General features: G+C 44.6%; 1 protein-coding gene across 1 annotated transcript; it reads right to left on the bottom strand.

Moving 5' to 3' along the window:
* Positions 1-15,991, bottom strand: LOC124259329 (integumentary mucin C.1-like). The gene is made up of 4 exons (XM_046693451.1): positions 15,940-15,991; positions 7,212-7,458; positions 4,096-4,381; positions 1-391 (listed from the first exon to the last, which is right to left on the bottom strand). The coding sequence occupies exons 2-4, from the start codon at positions 7,446-7,448 to the stop codon at positions 207-209; spliced, it is 708 nt and encodes a 235-aa protein (XP_046549407.1). The 5' UTR covers positions 7,449-7,458; positions 15,940-15,991; the 3' UTR covers positions 1-206.
* Positions 15,992-19,402: the final 3,411 nt, after the last annotated feature.

Here is a 19,402-nt window from a genome sequence, read left to right as displayed (position 1 = left end):
TTTCGAGACCGCAGCCATATAGCTGGAATATTGCTGAGTGCGGCGTAAAAGTAAACTCACTCACTTCTAGCTACTAAAATACAAGGGGTCTGAGTGATGGTTGTTACTCCCTGGGGAACATATTTCAGCTGATAATCGAGATTGGTGTTGGGTACATGGAGTAAAAACTGACTGTGTTGTGTTCCACTCGGCGTTTAAAAGTTCTTTTAATTCAGGAAACAGGTAGTTGACGGAGGATGCAGGCAGTTTTTCTTGTTATCATTCCACAGTAAACCAGCGGGGCATGGACTGTGGTATTTGTTTCCATTAGTGCATACCACGAAGCCGTCGCACCGTTCACACGACTGGTAGTTCCCATTGCCCAGACCAGTGCAGTCCGAGACACAGGATGCTGGAATGAGATGGACATGAGATGCATGAGATGGACATCCAAAACGAAGTACTGGGAAGGTTATGCTTCTAGAAATTGGATTCACACATCTTGCCCATGTGGGGAATCGAACCCGGGTCCTTCAAAGCTTGGGTCTCTGGTCAATGCATGGAACCATCGACAGACTCAAACTCATGCTCTTCGGCAGGCTATGTCGCGCAGATACTGGAAGCACCCACAAAAGAGTACTCCTGTATATAATAGGACAGTTTATTACTGATAACACGTGTGATGTCTGGTTAACCCATGATCTTCTGAAAATTGTTCAAAAGTACGATCTCTGGTCGCATGTGAGTGAATTTATGAAGACTGGTAACTTTCCGTGCAAACTGGAATGGAGTAGAACTATAAATAGAAAAGTAGCCGAGGCAGAATATTATAACTGGCAAATTACACTCACTCAGACACCAGAAATGAGCCGTTATGCCAACATTCACAGTGCTCTAGCCCCACATAGACTGTGGGGAATGTGTGAACTGTACCCAATCTCAACCAGACCTATGTACAGTCTAGTTAAACTTGGTGTATTACCTGTGGGATGTGCCTACTCTGTGACACCGAGTGTGATGATATAGTCAAACACCAACTCTTATACTGCTGCAGTTTATTCTCTAAGCGTAATGCGCTTAGTGAACGTTTGTTTGACAATATGACCATTGAAAGTTATATACAATTCGAGGATTGTGATGACAGTGAACTCAAGATTACCACCCTCCTAGGTGGAATCACACCACTCATTGAAAACATGTCACTGAATGAGTGGGCTGTATTTATTGACATTACAGCAAAAAGCATCAGCTCCTGGAACCTCAAAGCCCTGCTGTATCTGTAAAGCTGAGATTATGTCAGAGGCTATGCCAGAGACTATGTTTGAATATGTAAATATGTTTAGTATTATTTCCTAAGATGTTTTCATACATGTACTCTCCGTCTTAATGGAGGAAATAAAGCAGATTCATTCATTCATTCATTCATTCATTCATTCATGGTAAACGTAATACATCAACCTCTATATACAGGACCTACATGGTAAACGTAATACATCAACCTCTATATACAGGACCTACATGGCAAACGTAATACATCAACCTCTATATACAGGACCTACATGGTAAACGTAATACATGTTCACTGATCAGCTCAGTACATACAGGACCTACAAGACAACCATTACACATTACTGGTTCACACAGCGACCCTATATCCATGACATACAAGACAAACATTAAAATTACTGGTTCACACAGCAGACCCTATATACAGGACCTACAAGACAAATATCAGAAATTACTGGTCCACACAGCAGCCCTATGCATAGGACCTACAAGACAAACATTAGACATTTTAGGTTCATACAGCAGCCCTATATACAGGACCTACATGACAACCATTAGACACTACTTGTTCACACAACAGACCCTATATACAGGACCTAGAAGACAACCATTAGACATTACTGGTTCACACAGTAGACCCTATATACAGGACCTAGAAGACAAACATTAGACATTACAGGTTTACACAGGAGTCCCGATAAATACCGGACCTACAAGACAAACATTAGACACCACTGGTTCACACTGCAGCCCCTATATACCGGACCTACGATACAAACATTAGACATTACTGGTGGCTACAGCAGACCCTATATGCAGGACCTACAAGACAAACATCAGACATTACTGGTTCACACAGCAGACCCTATATACAGGACCTACAAGACAAACATCAGACATTACTGGTTCACACAGCAGACCCTATATGCAGGAGCTACAATACAACCATCAGACATTACTGGTTCATACAGCAGCCCCTTTTTTACAGAACACACAAGACAAAAGTCAGACATTATTGGTTTTTATCATCACATATGAAACTACGTATGGTTCCATTGATAGATTGAAAAACTCGAGGGCACCTGTCGAGGATAATATTTATAATAATTCCTGAGATGTTTTAGACAATCCATGGATGTATAAGTACCACATATAAAATAGTCCATTGATGCATTATTTGATGCTTCTCATTTTTCAGTTATATGGAATACCAGCATAAATGCAACAGTTTTCAGAAAAGAGAGGCAATGAACTTATAGGTATACGCAAAGCTACGTCACCACCTGACAGTTGCCATGTAGAGTTGCACGTCACCTTGTTGTTAATGTGACATAAACATAGTCAGGCGATAACAACTCATTAACATAACGGATGTACTGTCAATACTAACCCGTGAAGGTCCGGATAGAATGTACCTTCAGTATCCCATGCTTGTCGTAAGAGGCGACTAACGGGATTGGGTGGTCATGCTCGCTGGCTTGGTTGACACTGTTCCGAATTGAGCAGAGCGATGCTCATGCCGTTGATCACTGGATTGTCTGGTCCAGACTCGATTATTTACAGCCCGCTACCATATAGCTGGAATATTGTTAAGTGCGGAGTAAAACTAAACTCACTCACTCATTTGTCAAACACATAACACCGCTCGAAAATATCCGATAATACTAACAGTACGCTGAAAATGGTACCAGTACCACTCCCTACTAACAACGTTACTTAACATTCTGTCAATTATAGGCTTCCGCATAAACACAATATATCCTATGATCCGCTAGTTCATTTAACTGTTAAAGTGTCAAATTAAGCGTTGCTTTAAAACGGCGAAGTCCTGTAACGAAGTTATAGATAAAGGCATTTATGATTCGGACCCCCAATCAATGGATTCTTGATGGTCAAATGTGGCAAGTCTATCCGTTACTTACCGTACACTGGATACTTCTAGGGAGCTTCTTGATTAGTCAGAATGAGTGAGTGAGTGAGTTTAGTTTTACGCTGCACTCAGCAATATTCCAACTATATGGCGGCGGTCTCTAGGTAATCGAGTCTGGACGAGACAATCCAGTGATGAACAGCATGAGCATCGATCTTGATTAGTCAGAAACTGAATATGTTATTGTTCAGTGTCGATAGACACATTCTCGTCTTTTGAAAATGGGGCGGTTCTGTAAATAGTGCTTGCTTGATGTTTAACAGCTCATTTGTTTTATGATAAGAAACATTCGGATCACGTGGTTATCACAGTTGCAGAACTCTCTGATAGTGTACTCAGACAGATTGACTCCCCTGGCTTCGAACTGGAAACCACTTGTCTACTTCGTCAAAGCTCGATCATTAAGGAGGCTGTGTGGTAGCCCACGCCGAGGACCTGGTTCCATTCCCCATATGGGCACAATGTGTGAAACCCACTTCTGGTGTCCCCCCGCCGTGATATTGCTGAAATATTGCTAAAAGCGGCGTAAAGCTAAAGTTTCTCACTTACTCACCCTTTTGAAAATATTATCCAAGCATTGTATTTTTAGGATACAAAGTAAACAATCTGTTTTGGTGAGGATCTATTTAAGAACACTTCCCGAAATCTCTTCTACCTAAGTCCACCCAAACAAACACCCTAATAACAAGTCAATATTCACCGTTGCCTGTCCGTTATCAGGACATTCAGAGATATTTTGTAAAAGACCCACTGACCATTCAAAACCCATACCACTTTCCGACACACAGTTATGAAAAAAGAATTAGATCACTAATGATGACTTCATGAAGCCATTCGATCAATTTGGCAAAAATCAAAACAAAGCAAAGCAAAGCAAATAAAAACACATCTAAAAGTACCTTGTGTCGTGGTCGCAACCGTTGTCGTGGTACTTCTCGACGTCGTGGGTGTGGTGGTAGTTTTGGTGGTGGTTGTAGATGACGGAACGGAAGTAGTAGTTACGCTTGGAGATGTGTTGGTGGTTGTTGTCCTAGCAGGCACAGAAGTTGTAGTTGACGTAGATGGAGCAGCAGAAGATAAAGTCGGCAACGTCGTCTCCAGACAGATGTATGCAGTTGCTGCTTCAATAGGAACACACGTCTCCGTCGGGGCGCACGGGCGCCGTCCACATTGTCCATTGTGAGGCTAGAAAATAGAATGTTGTCAATGTCAATTCTGGACGCACCATTCTGCTTTAGCTCTCCTACAAGTTCCTCGTTGTGGACGGGTACCATGGTTCTCTACTCCTCATAGGTATTCCTTATCAGTGAATTAAGTTGTGCGTCATAGAACAGTAAAACACAGAGGAGCTCAGTTTGTAACACTGACACCCTTGATAATCTCATGGCTGCATTTCCACATCTGAGAAAATAGTTCTTAGATTATTCAGGTCATATCAGGGATTGGAACCGTCATCAGTGGGTTCTTGCTTGCAGGATCCACTTGGAGTTCTGTCGCCATAGTTCGTGATACGATGATTCTCATGTGTCAGTCAAAAGATTTCAAGAAGTAGAACTGTGAGTGGATGGTGGGGTCTTCCTACTTTTCCAGCACCTATTGTTTCAGGTGTAAAATCACCCATGCGTGCTCATTGGTCAGACAATAGGGGGATTAGGAGAGCATCTCTAACAGAGAATTTTAGTCAATTATGTTGTAGGAGTGAACACTTTTCATTTAGTGCTGGATCAATTGGTGAACTTTATTTAAACTAAAATGATAACATTGATAAAATTGGAACATGGGAAGTTGATTGCCTGATTAATTGGTGAACTTTATTTGAAATGTCAAGCTCTATACAATACAACCATGCCTTTGATTGAGAGAAGAGACCACCGATATGTAACAAATGTTATTTGTCAAATATGTCATCAAAATAAATGACATATGCCGGGCAATGATAATAAATATTAGATAAAATATCTGTAAAATGTTGGACATGTGTTTTATGTTCTGAATCACCTTAATGAGGGGGACCTGCTCAGAGAGCATCAATGGCAAATATCTTTGAGACGGTCCCTGCTACTAAACAAACCATGCTAGGGATTAACGGTTTGCCAGCTGCTGGACAAGTAGGAAGTCACCAGCTTGGTGCCCACAAAACAAGATCCTTGGACACATGAATATAATAAACAAGAATTGTCACTACAGGGTAGGAACAGGGATAAACGAAATTGTCAAAAAGCACAATAATATGTGAGGTTCCGATTTTACATGACAGTTACCATTGTTAGAAAAAAATATATTACTGAAAAGAACATAATTACATACCACCCTCGATAATCTCCAGGGTATACGTTACTTCACTCTCCACTCTACCCTTGATGCATCCACGGCTTGGCCCGATAATTATATTACCCCCCTTTGCTGGCTCCGCATTCTCACAGTAGCCAATCAGCTAAGCCGCCGTTACCTCCGAGCTTGCCAGTGTCAACAAAGATAGCGGTCGCGGTCGCGAAGGTTTGTTCGCAGTACCACTCAGATTTTTTGTGATATAATACAGACAAATTGACAGATCTGAAACTTTCAAAAAAAAAATGAAAGAACTCCTCCTACATCTTTCAGAGTACCCCTGCATCAATTGTGTTGCCAAGTTTAAACGGTTAGAATATTTAAAAAGCGAAAGTAAGTTGTGATTGGTTCGCTCAACTTCCCAGCGTTGACCCCTGATTGGATAAAACGCCAACCAAGGGAGGTAATAAAATCATCGTACCAAGCCGTGGATGCATCCAGGGTATAGTGGAGAGTGAAGTAAGGTATACCCTGGAGATTATCGAGGATGCATTAAATGTAAATGCAGTGTTTGCTCGACGCACTGCAGCAATATTGCCCTTGACAATCGATCAGTGTACACTTGACATTTCATTCTCAGCTCCCTGGGGAAGGTACAGCCAAATCTGCCAGCGAAGCTGAATAAGGTTAACACACACTTTACCGTCTCATATTTTCGGGTACCGCATTTACATTCACATATTTCGAACAAAGTCACATGCCCGAGGTTACCTGCTCTATAACAGCGGATTATAAATAGCAGAGTCTGGACCAGACAATCCACTGATTTACATCATGGGTATCGATCTACCCAATTGGGATACGAAGACATGTGTCAACCAAGCCAGCGGGCCTCACCACCCGGTCCCGTTAGCCGCCTCTTACAACTTATATAATGAGCATACATGTACACAATGGGGAGACTGGCGTTACGCCAAACCACGCGATGCTAGAATTGTACATCAGCATCTAAATCAGGGCAATGTTACCCTGGACAACAAGAACCCCTGATTATATAACAATCATTGAACACGTCTGGGATGAAATGGAGAGACGTTTACGACGTCATCCGAATCCTCCAACAACGATGTAGGAACTCCGCCAAATTCCTGCTGAACGATCTTCTCCAGCACTTTACCCGACGTTTAATGGCTTCAATGTGGCAAAGGTGCCAGGCTAGCATTAAAGCGCAACATGGACACACTCGCTACTGACAGTGTGAACTTGCTTGTGAACATTTGAAGTGTGATCTTGCGTTGTGGCGTCATTTATACACTGAGAGAAAAGAAAATAAGGGATCACATGAAAACACAAGTGTTCCTTTTTTCAGGTTTCTTCATAAGCTATGCGATACAAAGCTTGTGAAGAAACCTTGTGAAAAAAATAAGGAACACTTGTTTTATGGTGTTCTGCTCTGTTCTGACCAATTGCGAAGCTCGATGCTCATGATGCTGATCACTGGATTGTCTGGTCCACACTGGAATATTTACAGGCCGCCGCCATATAGCTGGAATATTGCTGAGTGCGGCGTTCAACAACAAGCCAACCAACCAATCTGTTCTTATGGACTGTTGATCGTTACAATACCTTGGAATATGTGTCTTTTCTATGTAATAACATTTAATTTGCACATGATTAACTCTCTTGTTTGTCGCACTAAATTTTACCTTTGAGTATATGTCGCATATCCTATAAACATTCTATTTACCTCAGGTTTTGAGAAGCCGGAGTCAGTAGATGAAGGTTGTGTTGAAAGAAGGTGACAAGTTCTGGTAGCAGCATCCCAACGATACCCCTCGCACTGTGACGTGTAGACGCACAGCCGGTCACACACTCTCTGTGACGACACAGCCTTCACGAGGAACACATCTGAACCCAACGTTACCTGGAGCTGGCAGCACACGACGTACATCACCGTCAGCAACAACGACACCATGCACTTCATGTTTGGACGTCTGAAGCAACACAGACACAGTTTGTAAGTAAGACGCCATGAGAAGGTTCTCGCTAATACTTGATAAGAAGGGCGTAGGGATAGCCTGGTGGTTAAAGCGTTCGCTCGTCATACCGAAGGCCCGGGTTCGATTCCCCACATGTGTACAATGTGTCAAGCTCATTTCTGTCCTCCGCCGCCATATTGCTGGAATATTGCTAAAAGCGGCGTAAAACCCCCTTCCCTCAATCACTCACTTGATCAGCTTCAACTTAAACGTATGAGTAATAATCTATACATAATTTAGTTTTATGTTTGCTTGTATGTTGTTCAACGCCTCTCTCAGCGCAATATTCCAGCTATATGGCTACGGCCTGTAAATAATCGAGTCTGGACAAGACAATCCAGTGATAAACTCCATGAGCATTAATCTACGCAATTGGATTCGATGACATGTGTCAACCAAGTCAACCGATCCCGTTAGTCGCCACTTACGACAAGCATGGGTCACTGAGGTGAGGTGAGGTGAAATTGGGTTTAACGTCGTACTTGAGAATATTACGCTCATATGACGACGTGCATGCGTGTGTATGTGTATGTGCGGCTGCTTGTACTAGCCCAGACTTAAGCTGGTTTTATAGTGCTAGCTCACTGAGATACCATGCCGCCGTGAAGCATGAATACCCCACTCAGACACAGTATACTACTCCGAGCCGACCAGTCCTTTTTGTACCCATTAATGCCGAACGCTAGGCAGAGACCAACAAGTACCAAATTTTAACGTCTTTTGGTATGACGCGGTCGGGGATCGAACCCGCAACTTTCCGCTGTCTGGGCGGACGCTCTAACCACTACACCACGGAGGCGGTCCCAGGTCAACGGGATATGTGAGCGTCATAAAACACAATCTTCCCTTTGCGAAAGCAGCTAGTGTGCAAGGAGTTTTGTGTATTTGTTGTTAACTCCGCATAAGTTATATGCCATCTATACTAGGCACATTAAGAAACTGTGCATACCAAAATTTAAAATCTAAATTTCTCAAACCTGTGTAGACACATAAGGATTTAAACTCAGAGATTAGTGACATGCATGCACGTGCCACGTTCCGTGACGTCAGTAATACGTTGCAATACGTTGTTGCACGTGCATTCCGGGAAAGAGAAACAGAGCAAATGAATGCCACACAATACTGTCACTTTGGAAAGCCCAACCCCTGCTCTTGCGATCGTTCAAACAATTAAACCGCTATTGAAACGCATAGCATGCCAAGGCTCACGTCTGCACAACGTCATGAGGCCATTGGGATGGTCCGTGGGGGAATGTCTCAACGACAAGTGGCTGCACATTTCCACTGCCACCGGAACACCATTTCTGCACTGGTGAGACGCTACCAGAACACAAATGACGTCATCGATCGGCCACGTTCTGGACGTCCACGTGTAACAACGCTAAGGCAGGACATATGGATAAGGTGACCCATCTTCGCCACAGCTTTCAGACTGCAGTGATGGCTGCCCGAACCATCCCAGGACTTCGCCGTATCCACCCCAACACAGTTCGACAACGTTTACGTCATCACGGGATCAGACCACGACGTCCCGCCATACGCCCTATCCTGACACAACGTCATCGACAAGCTCGCCAAATGTGGTGCCGAAATCATGTCCGCAGACCCTTGTTTTGGTGGAGAAATGTTGTTTTTACATATGAGTCCAGGTTTAACATTTCCCTTAGTGATGGACGTCAAGGTGCCTATAGACGCGTGGGAGAACGTTATGCACAGGCCTGTGTCTTGGAGAGGAATCGCTTTGGTGGTGGTTCCGTGATGATTTGGGGTGGAATAACAGCACGTCAAAGAACTCCTTTGGTGATTGTTCAGGGCAAATTAACTGGTGTGGGCTACAGGGATCAGATTCTTCGACCTGTGGCAATTCCTTTTCTACAACGTCATGGCCCTGGGTTAACATTCCAACAGGACAATGCCCGCCCTCATACGACAAGGGTTGCTATGGATTTCTTGCAACACCACAACGTTGACTTACTGCCTTGGCCTGCAAATTCACCGGATCTCTCCCCGAAAGAGCATGTTTGGGACGAGATGGATCGACGTCTACGCCGTCTTCCTCATCCGCCAGATAACGTCCTTGACCTTGCAACAGAACTTGAGAGAATCTGGCGTGACATCCCACAAGCCTTCCTTGCACGTTTGATAGGCTCCATGCGTCGTCGATGCACTGCTGTTCTCAAAGCTGATGCTGGACATACTCGTTATTGAGCTTGTGAAATGAAATTCTCCCGACTTGTTATGATCTCATGATCCCTCCATTAAAGTTTATATGTGCCTTTGACATTGTTATCGTACTTATCAACTGGGATAATATTTTGACAATGCACAGTTTCTTTATGTGGCTAGTATATATGGCGGCGGTCAGTAGATAATCAAGTCTGGACCAGACAAGTAAGTGATCAACAGCATGAGAGTCCCGATCTACAACAGTTGGGATACGATGAGTTATGTCATCCCAGTCAGAGAGCCTGACCACCCGATCCCGTTAGTTGTCTCTTACGACAAGCATTGGATACTGAAGATCAATTCTAACGGGTTGAGGGTTATTGACAGCCTATAATGTAACAACTTGAACTTTAACCACATAATTGTTACTCGGCATTGAAGTCAAAACATGAGTTGTATACTCTCCCAAAAAAGAAACGCATATTGGAATTTCAACTGTATTTTTATGTTTATTTTGAAACATCTTGTAGGCTTTATGCGTCAATGAAATATAGCGAAATTGCACACTGGGAATTCAGATTTATCCGTCTTTGGCACCAACTCGAGGAAAGTCAGTCTGAGTGTCACATGGAGACGTGTGGTGGCGCTGAAGTCAATACCTCGTGTGACCACCGTTGGCATCCAGAACTGCACGGCATCGCCTCGGCATCGAAGGAATAAATCTAGTGTTGCCCAGTCGCAGCCCACTCTGCCTGTAGTGCATGTGAGAGTTGCTGAAGTGTCTGGGGCTGAGGGTTACGGCGTCGCACCCGTCTGTCCAGGGCATCCCACAGATGTCCGATCGGGTTTAAGTCCGGTGATCTTGAGGGCCAGGGGAGCACATTGATGTTGTGGTTTTGGAGGATGTCTCTAGTGTGACGTACTGTGTGGGGCCTGGCATTGTCCTGTTGAAACAACTCCCTCTGGCGATCAATGATTGGAAGGAGGTGTGGGCGTAGGATTTCGTCACAGTACCGTTGAGCTGTCAGGTTGCCCTGGATCATCACCAAATCACTTCTCCTACGACAGGTGATCGCTCCCCACATCATAGCACTGTCCCGGTCGAATCTGTCCACCTGGGGAACGCAAGCGTCGGCGAAACGTTCACGTCGACGTCTGTACACCCGCATTCTTCCATCGCGTCGTTCCAATAGAAATCGTGATTCATCACTGAACCATATTCTACGCCAATTCGGTAGGTTCCAGGCCTGAACGTTGGTGCACCATTGAACTCGATGTCGACGATGCTGTTGTCGAATCACAGGGCCAAAATAGGGTCTTCTGGCACGTAAACCAGCCTCTCTCAACCTGTTCCTGACGGTCTGTGCAGAAAGCCTCCCCAATCCGGGTATTTGTCGAGCGGTACATGTCGCCGTAGCTGTTCGATCACGCAGGTGATGTTCCCGGATGTAGCGATCCTGCGCCGCAGTGTTCGCTCGAGGTCGCCCACTACGAGGGGCATCTGCTACCGAATTCTGCCGGCGATACCTCTCCCAGAGCCGTGAAATGGTGCTTTGGTGAACATTCATGCGTCGGGCAACTGCACGTTGCGACTGGCCAGCTTCAAGCAAACCAAACGATATGACGGTTGGCTTCACTTAGACGTGGCATTTTGCGATCGTCAACAATATTCCAAATACAGTGAATAATCTACAGACAGTGATCAACCTTTTATACCAATCATTGAGACTATCTCACCCCCTAACTTTCACGTACATTGCATGTGAATTGTGTATTCTGTGACACTACACGCCGAAATGGAAAATCCTGCTGTTAAATACGGGTATTTTACGGATGGTGCGTTTTGTTGTGATGTTTCGAAACATAAACACAATAGGACTCATAAACAGAGCAAAACCTTTTGTAAAATGAATCACATTTTAATTCATTGCTACATGAAATTGCTATTTTCATGATGCTTTTCTTTTTTTGGAGAGTATATATCACAGAATCATCATTTGCTTCCTGTTCACTAGTTGACAAAATTCGGTACAGTTGTCTCCAAGTTTGATGTTAGAACGCGGCAATTTGCAATCCCAATCATGTCTCCTGTACCGTAGATGATGCCTGCACCAAGGAAGGACGTACCTGTCGCTGACGTTAGAGCACAGTTAGACGTATTTTCCGGATGTTGTGCTCCCTCAGTCGGTTCCGTACAATCCTGGAACTGATTGGACATATGCCAGGAATAGTCCGAGCAGTCAAACTGGCAGTCTGGAATCGATTCCTTAGATGGGTCAGCCGAATGCGGTTTTCTTCCAGACGTGGCTTCACGCGTAAACGGCCGGTGCGACGCAAATCTCTTGTGTTTCTATAATGTTGAAAACGTCTCCACAGAGATGAGATCATTGGTCAATGGATACCAAAATGTCTGGCCACTTCATTTTGGGCCATTCCAATCTCCAGCATACCCACGGCGCAGAGACGCTGATTTTAGTAAACCGTGGCATGACGTACGCGCAGTTTACATTGAAATTAACGTGTTTTCCGTAACATTCAGAGGCTACGGAATAATCGACCATTCTTCAATATTCCAATATCAGGCGTGTGAACCGCAGGTGTCACAAAACAGGCGAAAAGTGAGTAAGTTCAATGTAGACAAAGTGCACGTGCCACGAGAGATACGTGAAATCAAATGTCATGTAAAAGGCCTTGTTACATGTTTATTTGGGGTTGTTTTTAAAACCTTACAAATAACAGTTAGTTTATACAGTTTCATGTTATGCACAGTTACTTTTTCCGTTAATATGCACTCTGGCATCAAGTACAGAAATAAAGACAAATTAAAACGAAGATGTGTGCAGTAAACTATGCTTGTAATAAATTGACGTCTTCGGTCGGCGGATGACGTCAGCAGAAATCCTGTTCCAAAAGTCCTGTCGTTTCACTGGTACACGCCAACTCAGCTGACGTCTCAAGATGATCCCACAGATGTTCAATGGTGTTACATCTGGGGAAGGCGCTGGCCAAGGCAATACGTTGACGTTAATATTGTGCAGGTATTCTCGAACAATTCTGGCGGTGTGAGGCCTTGAGTTGTAGTGCTGTCAAATTATTCGTGTTGGCTGTTGTCGAGTAAAGGGCACCACAATGGGCCTCACCACTTCATCCCTGTATCGCTGGGCATTGAGATTTCCTCGGATGATAACACGTCTCGTTGTTCTCTGGCCACAAATTCCGCCTCACACCACGAGGTCTCCTCCAACGAACGGCGCCAGTCGCAATCCTCTACGTCGAAAAGCTTCGTTTCTGAACGACTTTCATCTGTAAAGAGTACGCCTCCCCGTCACGTCACTGCCACCTGCCACAGTTCGTACCCATTACCGTTTGCGTTGACGGTGTAGACGGTTCAAGTTCATTCCAGGGAAGGGGCGGTAGGCTCTTATACCAGCAATACCAGTCGTCGAAGGACTGTTCGTCCGTTGATGGCGTGTCATAGTGCTGTCGCCGTCACGAATTTGTTCCGGAGGTGGATCTACCGGATGTAGCGGTGTTCGGCGGGTGTCGTGACTCTTGGTCCTCCCGATCTTGGGCGGTCTTGGGTCTGGCCTGTTTGCTGGTAGCGGTTTATCAATTTGCTGATGTGACCTGGCTGCAGTTGAAGGCTCTTGATAGCTGAAGTAGAAAAGCCCCCCATATTTGCCATACCAATCGTCCTGTCGCGTTACGCTTGCGTAAGTCTTGGTATACACACGCATTTATGATGGTGTTTTTTTCGGACGATTTGGACCCAAATGTCCCAAATTTACGTTTTTCACGTTTTGAAAAGTGCACGATTCGTACCAAGTTTACGGATGGATGTGCTGTTATCGGGACCATGTTGCGTTTTGGCGAAAGTCTCCAGCTTAGGTTCAAACCCGTACCCATTATGTGGGGGGATTGTGTGGGTGTGGTGTGGGTGAGTGTGTGTTGAGGTGTGGATGTGGGGGTGTGAGTACGTGTGTGGGGATGTGGGAGTGTGCGGGTGAAGGTGTGTGTGGTGTGTGTGTGGATGGGTGTTGGTGGGAGGGTGGATTGGGGATGTGAGTGTGTGTGTGTGTTTTGGGTGTGTGGATGGGTGGGTGGGTGTTGGGGGGTGTAGGTGTGTGGTCGGGGATGTGAGTGAGTGAGTGTGTGTGTAAGTGTGAGGGCCTGTGTGGGGGGTGTTGGTAGGTGGTGTGTGTGTGAGTGTGAGTGGGGATATATGTGTGTGGGTGTGTGTTGTTGTGTGTTGTGTGTGTGGGTGTGTTTGTGGCCGGGTGGGCTGGTGTGTGGGTGTGTGTTGGGGGAATGGGTGTTTGTGGAAGTGTGAGGGTGTGTGGGTGTGGGGGGAGGTGTGTGTGGTGTCTGCGTGGAAGTGTGTGTGGGGTGTGTGTGGTTGTGTGGTGTGATGGTGTGAGTGGGTGTGGGTGGGTGTGTGGGTGTGTGTGTGGGGGTGATGTGCGTGGGTGGATGGGTGGTGTGTGCGTGTGGCTGGGTGGGTCTGGGTGTGTGCGTATGGGGGATGTGTGTGTGTGGAAGTGTGTTGGTGTGAGGGGAGTGTGGGTGTGGAGGTGTGTGTGTGGAGTTTGTGGAAGTACATGTGTGTGTGTGGGTGTGTGTGGGGAATGTTTGTGTGCGGAAGTGTTTGGGGGGGGTGTGTGGGTGTGTGTGTGTGGATGTGTTTGCGTGTGTTGATGAGGGTGTGGTTGTGTGGGGTTATGGGTGTAGGGGCGACGTGTGTGGAAGTGTGTAGGGGGTGTAGGTGTGTATGTGTGTGATTGTGGTCGTGTGTAGGTGTGGGATGTAGATGTGGGTGTGGAGGTGTGTGTGTGTGTGTGTGTGTGTGTGCGCGCGTGGGTCGGTGGGTGCTGTGTGCGAGTGTGCGTGTGTTTGTGGCTGGGTGTGTTGGGGGTAGGGGTGTATGTGTGGATGGGTGTGGGTTTGGGGAGTGTTTTTGTGTGGGTGTGGGTGTGCGTGGTTGGATGTGTTTGTGAGTGGTTGGGTGTGTGTGGTGTGTGTGGTGTTTGTGTGTGTGTGTGTGTGTGTGTCTTTTTGGGTGGGTGGTTGTGTGGGGAGATGTGTGTGGGGATGTATGTGTGTGTGTTGAAGTGTGTGTGTGTGTGTGTGTGTGTGGAGGTGTGAGTGAGTGTGTGTGTATGTGGTGTGTGTGTTTGGCTTGGTGGATGGATGTGTTGTGGGTGTTATGTGTGAGAGAGAGAGTGTGTGTGTGTTTGTTTGATGTGTGTGTGGTGTGTGTATATGTGTGTGTTTGGGTGTATGTGTGGTGTGTGTGGTGGGTGTGGTGGGTGTGTGAGGGTATGTGGGTGTATATATATGGGGGGGGGTGAGTGTGAGGGGATGTGTGTGTGTGTGCGTGGAAGTGTGCGTGGGTGTGGATGTTTTGGTGTGTGGGTGTTGATGTTTTGGTGTGGGGGTGTGTGCGTGGGTGTGTCTGTGTTGGTGTCGATATATGTGTGTGTGTGGTGTGTTTGTTTGTGTGTGTGTTTGTGCTCGGGTGTTTGTGTTTGTGTGGGGGTGGGGTGTGTGTGTGTGAGTGTGTGTTGATGTTTGGGTGGGTGGGTGTTTGGGTGGGTGTGTGGGTGTGGGTGTGGGTGGAGTGTGGGTCTCACGCAATTTACTGGATATTGCAAACTCACCGTATTTATGACTGTAATCTCAGTGATGGAGATTAGGTTTAGCAATATTGTAGCAATATCACGTCGGAGACATCAGAAAAGGGCTTCAAATATTGTACCCATTTGGAGAATCGAACCAAGGTCTTAGGTTGTTGTTAAACGCCGCACTACGCAATATGCCAGCTATATGGCGACGGTCTGGAAAAATCGACAAGACAATCCAGTGATCAACAGCATGAGCATCGATCTACGCAATTGGGATACGGTGACATGTGCCAACCAAGTCAGCGAGCCTGACCACCCGATCAGGTTAGCCGCCTCTTACGACAAACCTGGGTTGCTAAAGACCAATTCTTACCCGGATCTTCACGGGTGTTGCGTTACGAGCGAACGCTTTAACCACTAGCCTACCTAACAGAACCTCCAAAGATCGAGCTTTGTGAGCTAAGTAGACAAGTAGTCTCCAGTTCAAGGCCACAGGCTGTCTGGGTAAACTATCAGAAAATTGTGACTGTAATTACCATAACAACGCGATCCGAATGTTTGTTATCATAAAACAAAAGAGGCATTACAAAACAGGCAACCATTATTAACAAAACCGTAACGAAAAACAATGTGAAAGAGGATTACTTACATTGAAACTGTGTTTTTTCATACAGAGACCAGAGTCGTACATAGACAGGGAACAGACAGCCCAAACATTTGTAACACCAGCAATGATTAACTGGAACTGAACAGCCGTTGTTATGATCCCAAACATTTGTAATGATATCAGGGAATCTTAGCCATTAATGATGCAAAAGCAACAGCCAGTTATGTGATGTTCTTTTATGTTGTTTATCCGAAATTAATACCACACTAAACAATAAGTCGCATTTATTCTTTACTTCGATCGTCTCTGCGTGAATAAATGGTGCGAAAGCTTTGTAGCTCAACGTAGCGTAGCGTATGCAAGATAGAATGCAGTTCTCGCATGTACCGATACTGAATAGATTCTGCATACTTTGAGGCTGCAGGAGAAACATGCTATGCTGTATATACTACGGTTATAACGAACATGCTATGCAGTATATACTACGGTTATCACGAACATGCTATGCAGTATATACTACGGTTATCACGAACATGCTATGCAGTATATACTACGGTTATCACGAACATGTTATGCAGTATATACTACGGCTACCACGAAGATGCTATGCAGTATATACTACGGTTATCACGAACATGCTATGCAGTATATACTACGGTTATCACGAACATATTATGCAGTATATACTACGGTTATGACGAACATGCTATGCAGTATATACTACGGTTATCACGAACATATTATGCAGTTTATACTACGGTTATGACGAACATGCTATGCAGTATATACTACGGTTATCACGAACATGCTATGCAGTATATACTACGGTTATCACGAACATGCTATGCAGTATATACTACGGTTATCACGAACATGCTATGCAGTATATACTACGGTTATCACGAACATGCTTATAACGAACCGGCCGGTTCTTGGTCAAGGTCAAGATTTGTAGAAGGAAATAGTATCACACAATACCATGGCCTACCTCTTTTATTGTTGCTGATATTTGTTTATTCTATACATGTGCAGTACACTAAGGTTACAAAGAACCCAAAGGGGCCAGTAATTTTAGTTCGCTATATGCTAAGCTCGTTATACGCCTTAAGAATAAAATATACAAGTGGCCAGGGCAGTTGGTTACATCCGTCAGTTCGTTAAAAGCGGGGTCGTTATAAACGTAGTTATCGGTAGTTCCAACTCGAGGTTCAAATATTCGAGAGAGAAAAACATAAACAAAACATGAAAGCAGATGTCATATGAATATCTCAGAGAAAACAACATGTGAAATGTTGGGCATCCCCATTCCATTTTCACTGTGCAATATGGGGATAGGACGATAAATCAGAACTTGTATCTGTAACACCTGTTGTGTTCCCTTTCATCCTTACCTGTTTCCTAAAGCATGATCTTGTGTTCAAAGAGCGATGTATTAGTAATATGCTGACTTCGAGACGACCAATGCTTGTATTACTGTTTGCTTGGTTATTCCCGAATGCAGGTCGCCAGGCACCTTCCAGATTAAAATAAGGTTTTAGTGACCGTACATGTACATTGAAAAGTAAATCTTCAATTCTGATCAGTTGTGACCCGTGAAGGTCCGGGTAAGAATTGATCTTCAGCAACCCATGCTTGTCGTAAGAGGCTACTAACGGGATCGGGTGGTCAGGCTGGCTGACTGGGTTGACACATGTCATCGGTTCCCATGTGTGTAGATTAATGTTCATGATGTTGATCCCCGGATTGTCAGGTCCAGATCCGATTATTTTCAGACCGCCGCCATATGGTGCGGCGTAAAACTAAACTCACTCACTCACTCACTCACTACTACTGCTTCGTGTTCAAAGTTTCTTGTTTAACGTAGCAATGTTCCAGCTATATGGTGTCGGTCTCTAAATAGTCGAGTCTGGACCAGACAATCCAGTGATCAACAGCATGAGCATCGATCTGCGCAATTTGGAACCAATGACATGTGTCAACCAAGTCAGCGAGTCTGATCACCCGATCCCGTTAGTCGCATGGCTTGCTGAAGATAAATTCTAACCCGAATCTTGACGCACCTAACGCCAAGAGGGTTGACCGTCAAATGAGTAAGTGAGTTTAGTTTTACGCCGCACAGGAATATTCCAGCTATATGGCGGTCCGTCAAGTAACAATCGGACAAACCAAAGTTTTCTCCTTTGTCGTGGAGGGCAACACTTTACAGCTCTCATTATTGCATTTAAACCAGACATATATCAGTAATCCGTAATTATATCTATGTCTTCAGTATACATCATACTGTACATAGCGAGTAATTGAGTTTAGGCTAACACTATGTGAACACTCTTCAGTTATGTCTGCTTGACATGGGAGGAAAACCCGGAGTCATCAGCTACTACAGACGTTTATCAGCTTAGTGAAACCCACGTACGAGAACGGGGGCTGACAAATCTGGAAACTTACGGGAAGACCTGCTTTGCTATAATTAAAGTGTAATTCATGAAGATTGTATCATGTAATCTGGTGATTATCTAACTGTGGAGAGCTTTGGGACAGGTTTGTCAAGCGTTCCGGTATCGCCCACTCACATAAACACGATAAAGAAGTAGTGTTTCTTTGTTGCCAGACGTCGCACAAACCTCCTGCCACGAGACGGTATCCTGTACAGAACTATTAATTATAAAACCGTAAACAATCTTAAGTTTCTCACCTGCATCCCGATCCACCAGGGGATCTGTCTTATAATCTGTCGTAACTCTATAGTTTACCAGAGGCGTGCGAATGTCGAATGTAGCAGCGCTATGAACGTTTTGTATTGGAACTCAAGGTACCTGCCGTGTGTATATATTTTTCAAAGGCATATGATCCCAGCTCTGTGTGGGACTTTAGGGAATAACTTCAATTCCGACAACGAAAAAAACATTTTAATGAAAAAAATATTGCACAGCTATGAATAAAAAATGACGAATCCCTGAAGATGACGTTAATAGTGGAAGCACGTTGTCTGTGGAGGGAAGATTTACAAATATTACACACAGGAGTTTTATTGGTTATGTTCTTCATGCATCTTGGAATTCCCACAAGACCTATCGCTCACTTTTAACTCCTTAACTTGTCATGACTGTATGGCCAAGTCTTGAATATGTTCTCAATATCATTTACTAACTATTTGTCAAGTCTGTCAAAAAATGTAATGCGTGAACACACATCGTCAAATCATTTAAATTCAAACACTATAGTTATTGTGAAATCAATAGCTTTTTATCTGAAATATGCATCCAATGCCAAATAGAAAATGATATGTTTACCAGCACCACGAGCAACAAGAAGCAACTGTAATTGTACCATTGGCCTCAGGGGTAACATTACTGAATAAAATCGATCTATCATTCGACCACACTGTTGACATGAATCTCATGAATAATACGGTGAAATATCGTCATTATCTAAACGCCTTCACAGACGTGTATTCCAGATAAGATGTCGTCAAAAACAGGAAACTGCATCTAATTAATAGATGAAC

The sequence above is a fragment of the Haliotis rubra genome, unplaced genomic scaffold (assembly GCF_003918875.1).
Source record: "Haliotis rubra isolate DU_JTF1 unplaced genomic scaffold, ASM391887v1 Scf718, whole genome shotgun sequence".
Taxonomy (NCBI): Eukaryota; Metazoa; Mollusca; class Gastropoda; order Lepetellida; family Haliotidae; genus Haliotis; species Haliotis rubra.
The sequence above is the reverse complement of the archived record's forward strand: the minus strand, read 5'-3'. Positions and strand labels throughout refer to the sequence as shown.

Excerpts from the sequence above, each read along its gene's own strand:
- LOC124259329 (XM_046693451.1), bottom strand. The coding sequence starts at position 7,448 with ATGAAGTGCATGGTGTCGTTGTTGCTGACGGTGATGTACGTCGTGTGC. Across the intron at positions 4,382-7,211 it reads CCGGCTTCTCAAAACCTGAG|CCTCACAATGGACAATGTGG; the intron begins GTAAATAGAATG and ends TCTATTTTCTAG. Across the intron at positions 392-4,095 it reads GGTTGCGACCACGACACAAG|CATCCTGTGTCTCGGACTGC; the intron begins GTACTTTTAGAT and ends ATCTCATTCCAG.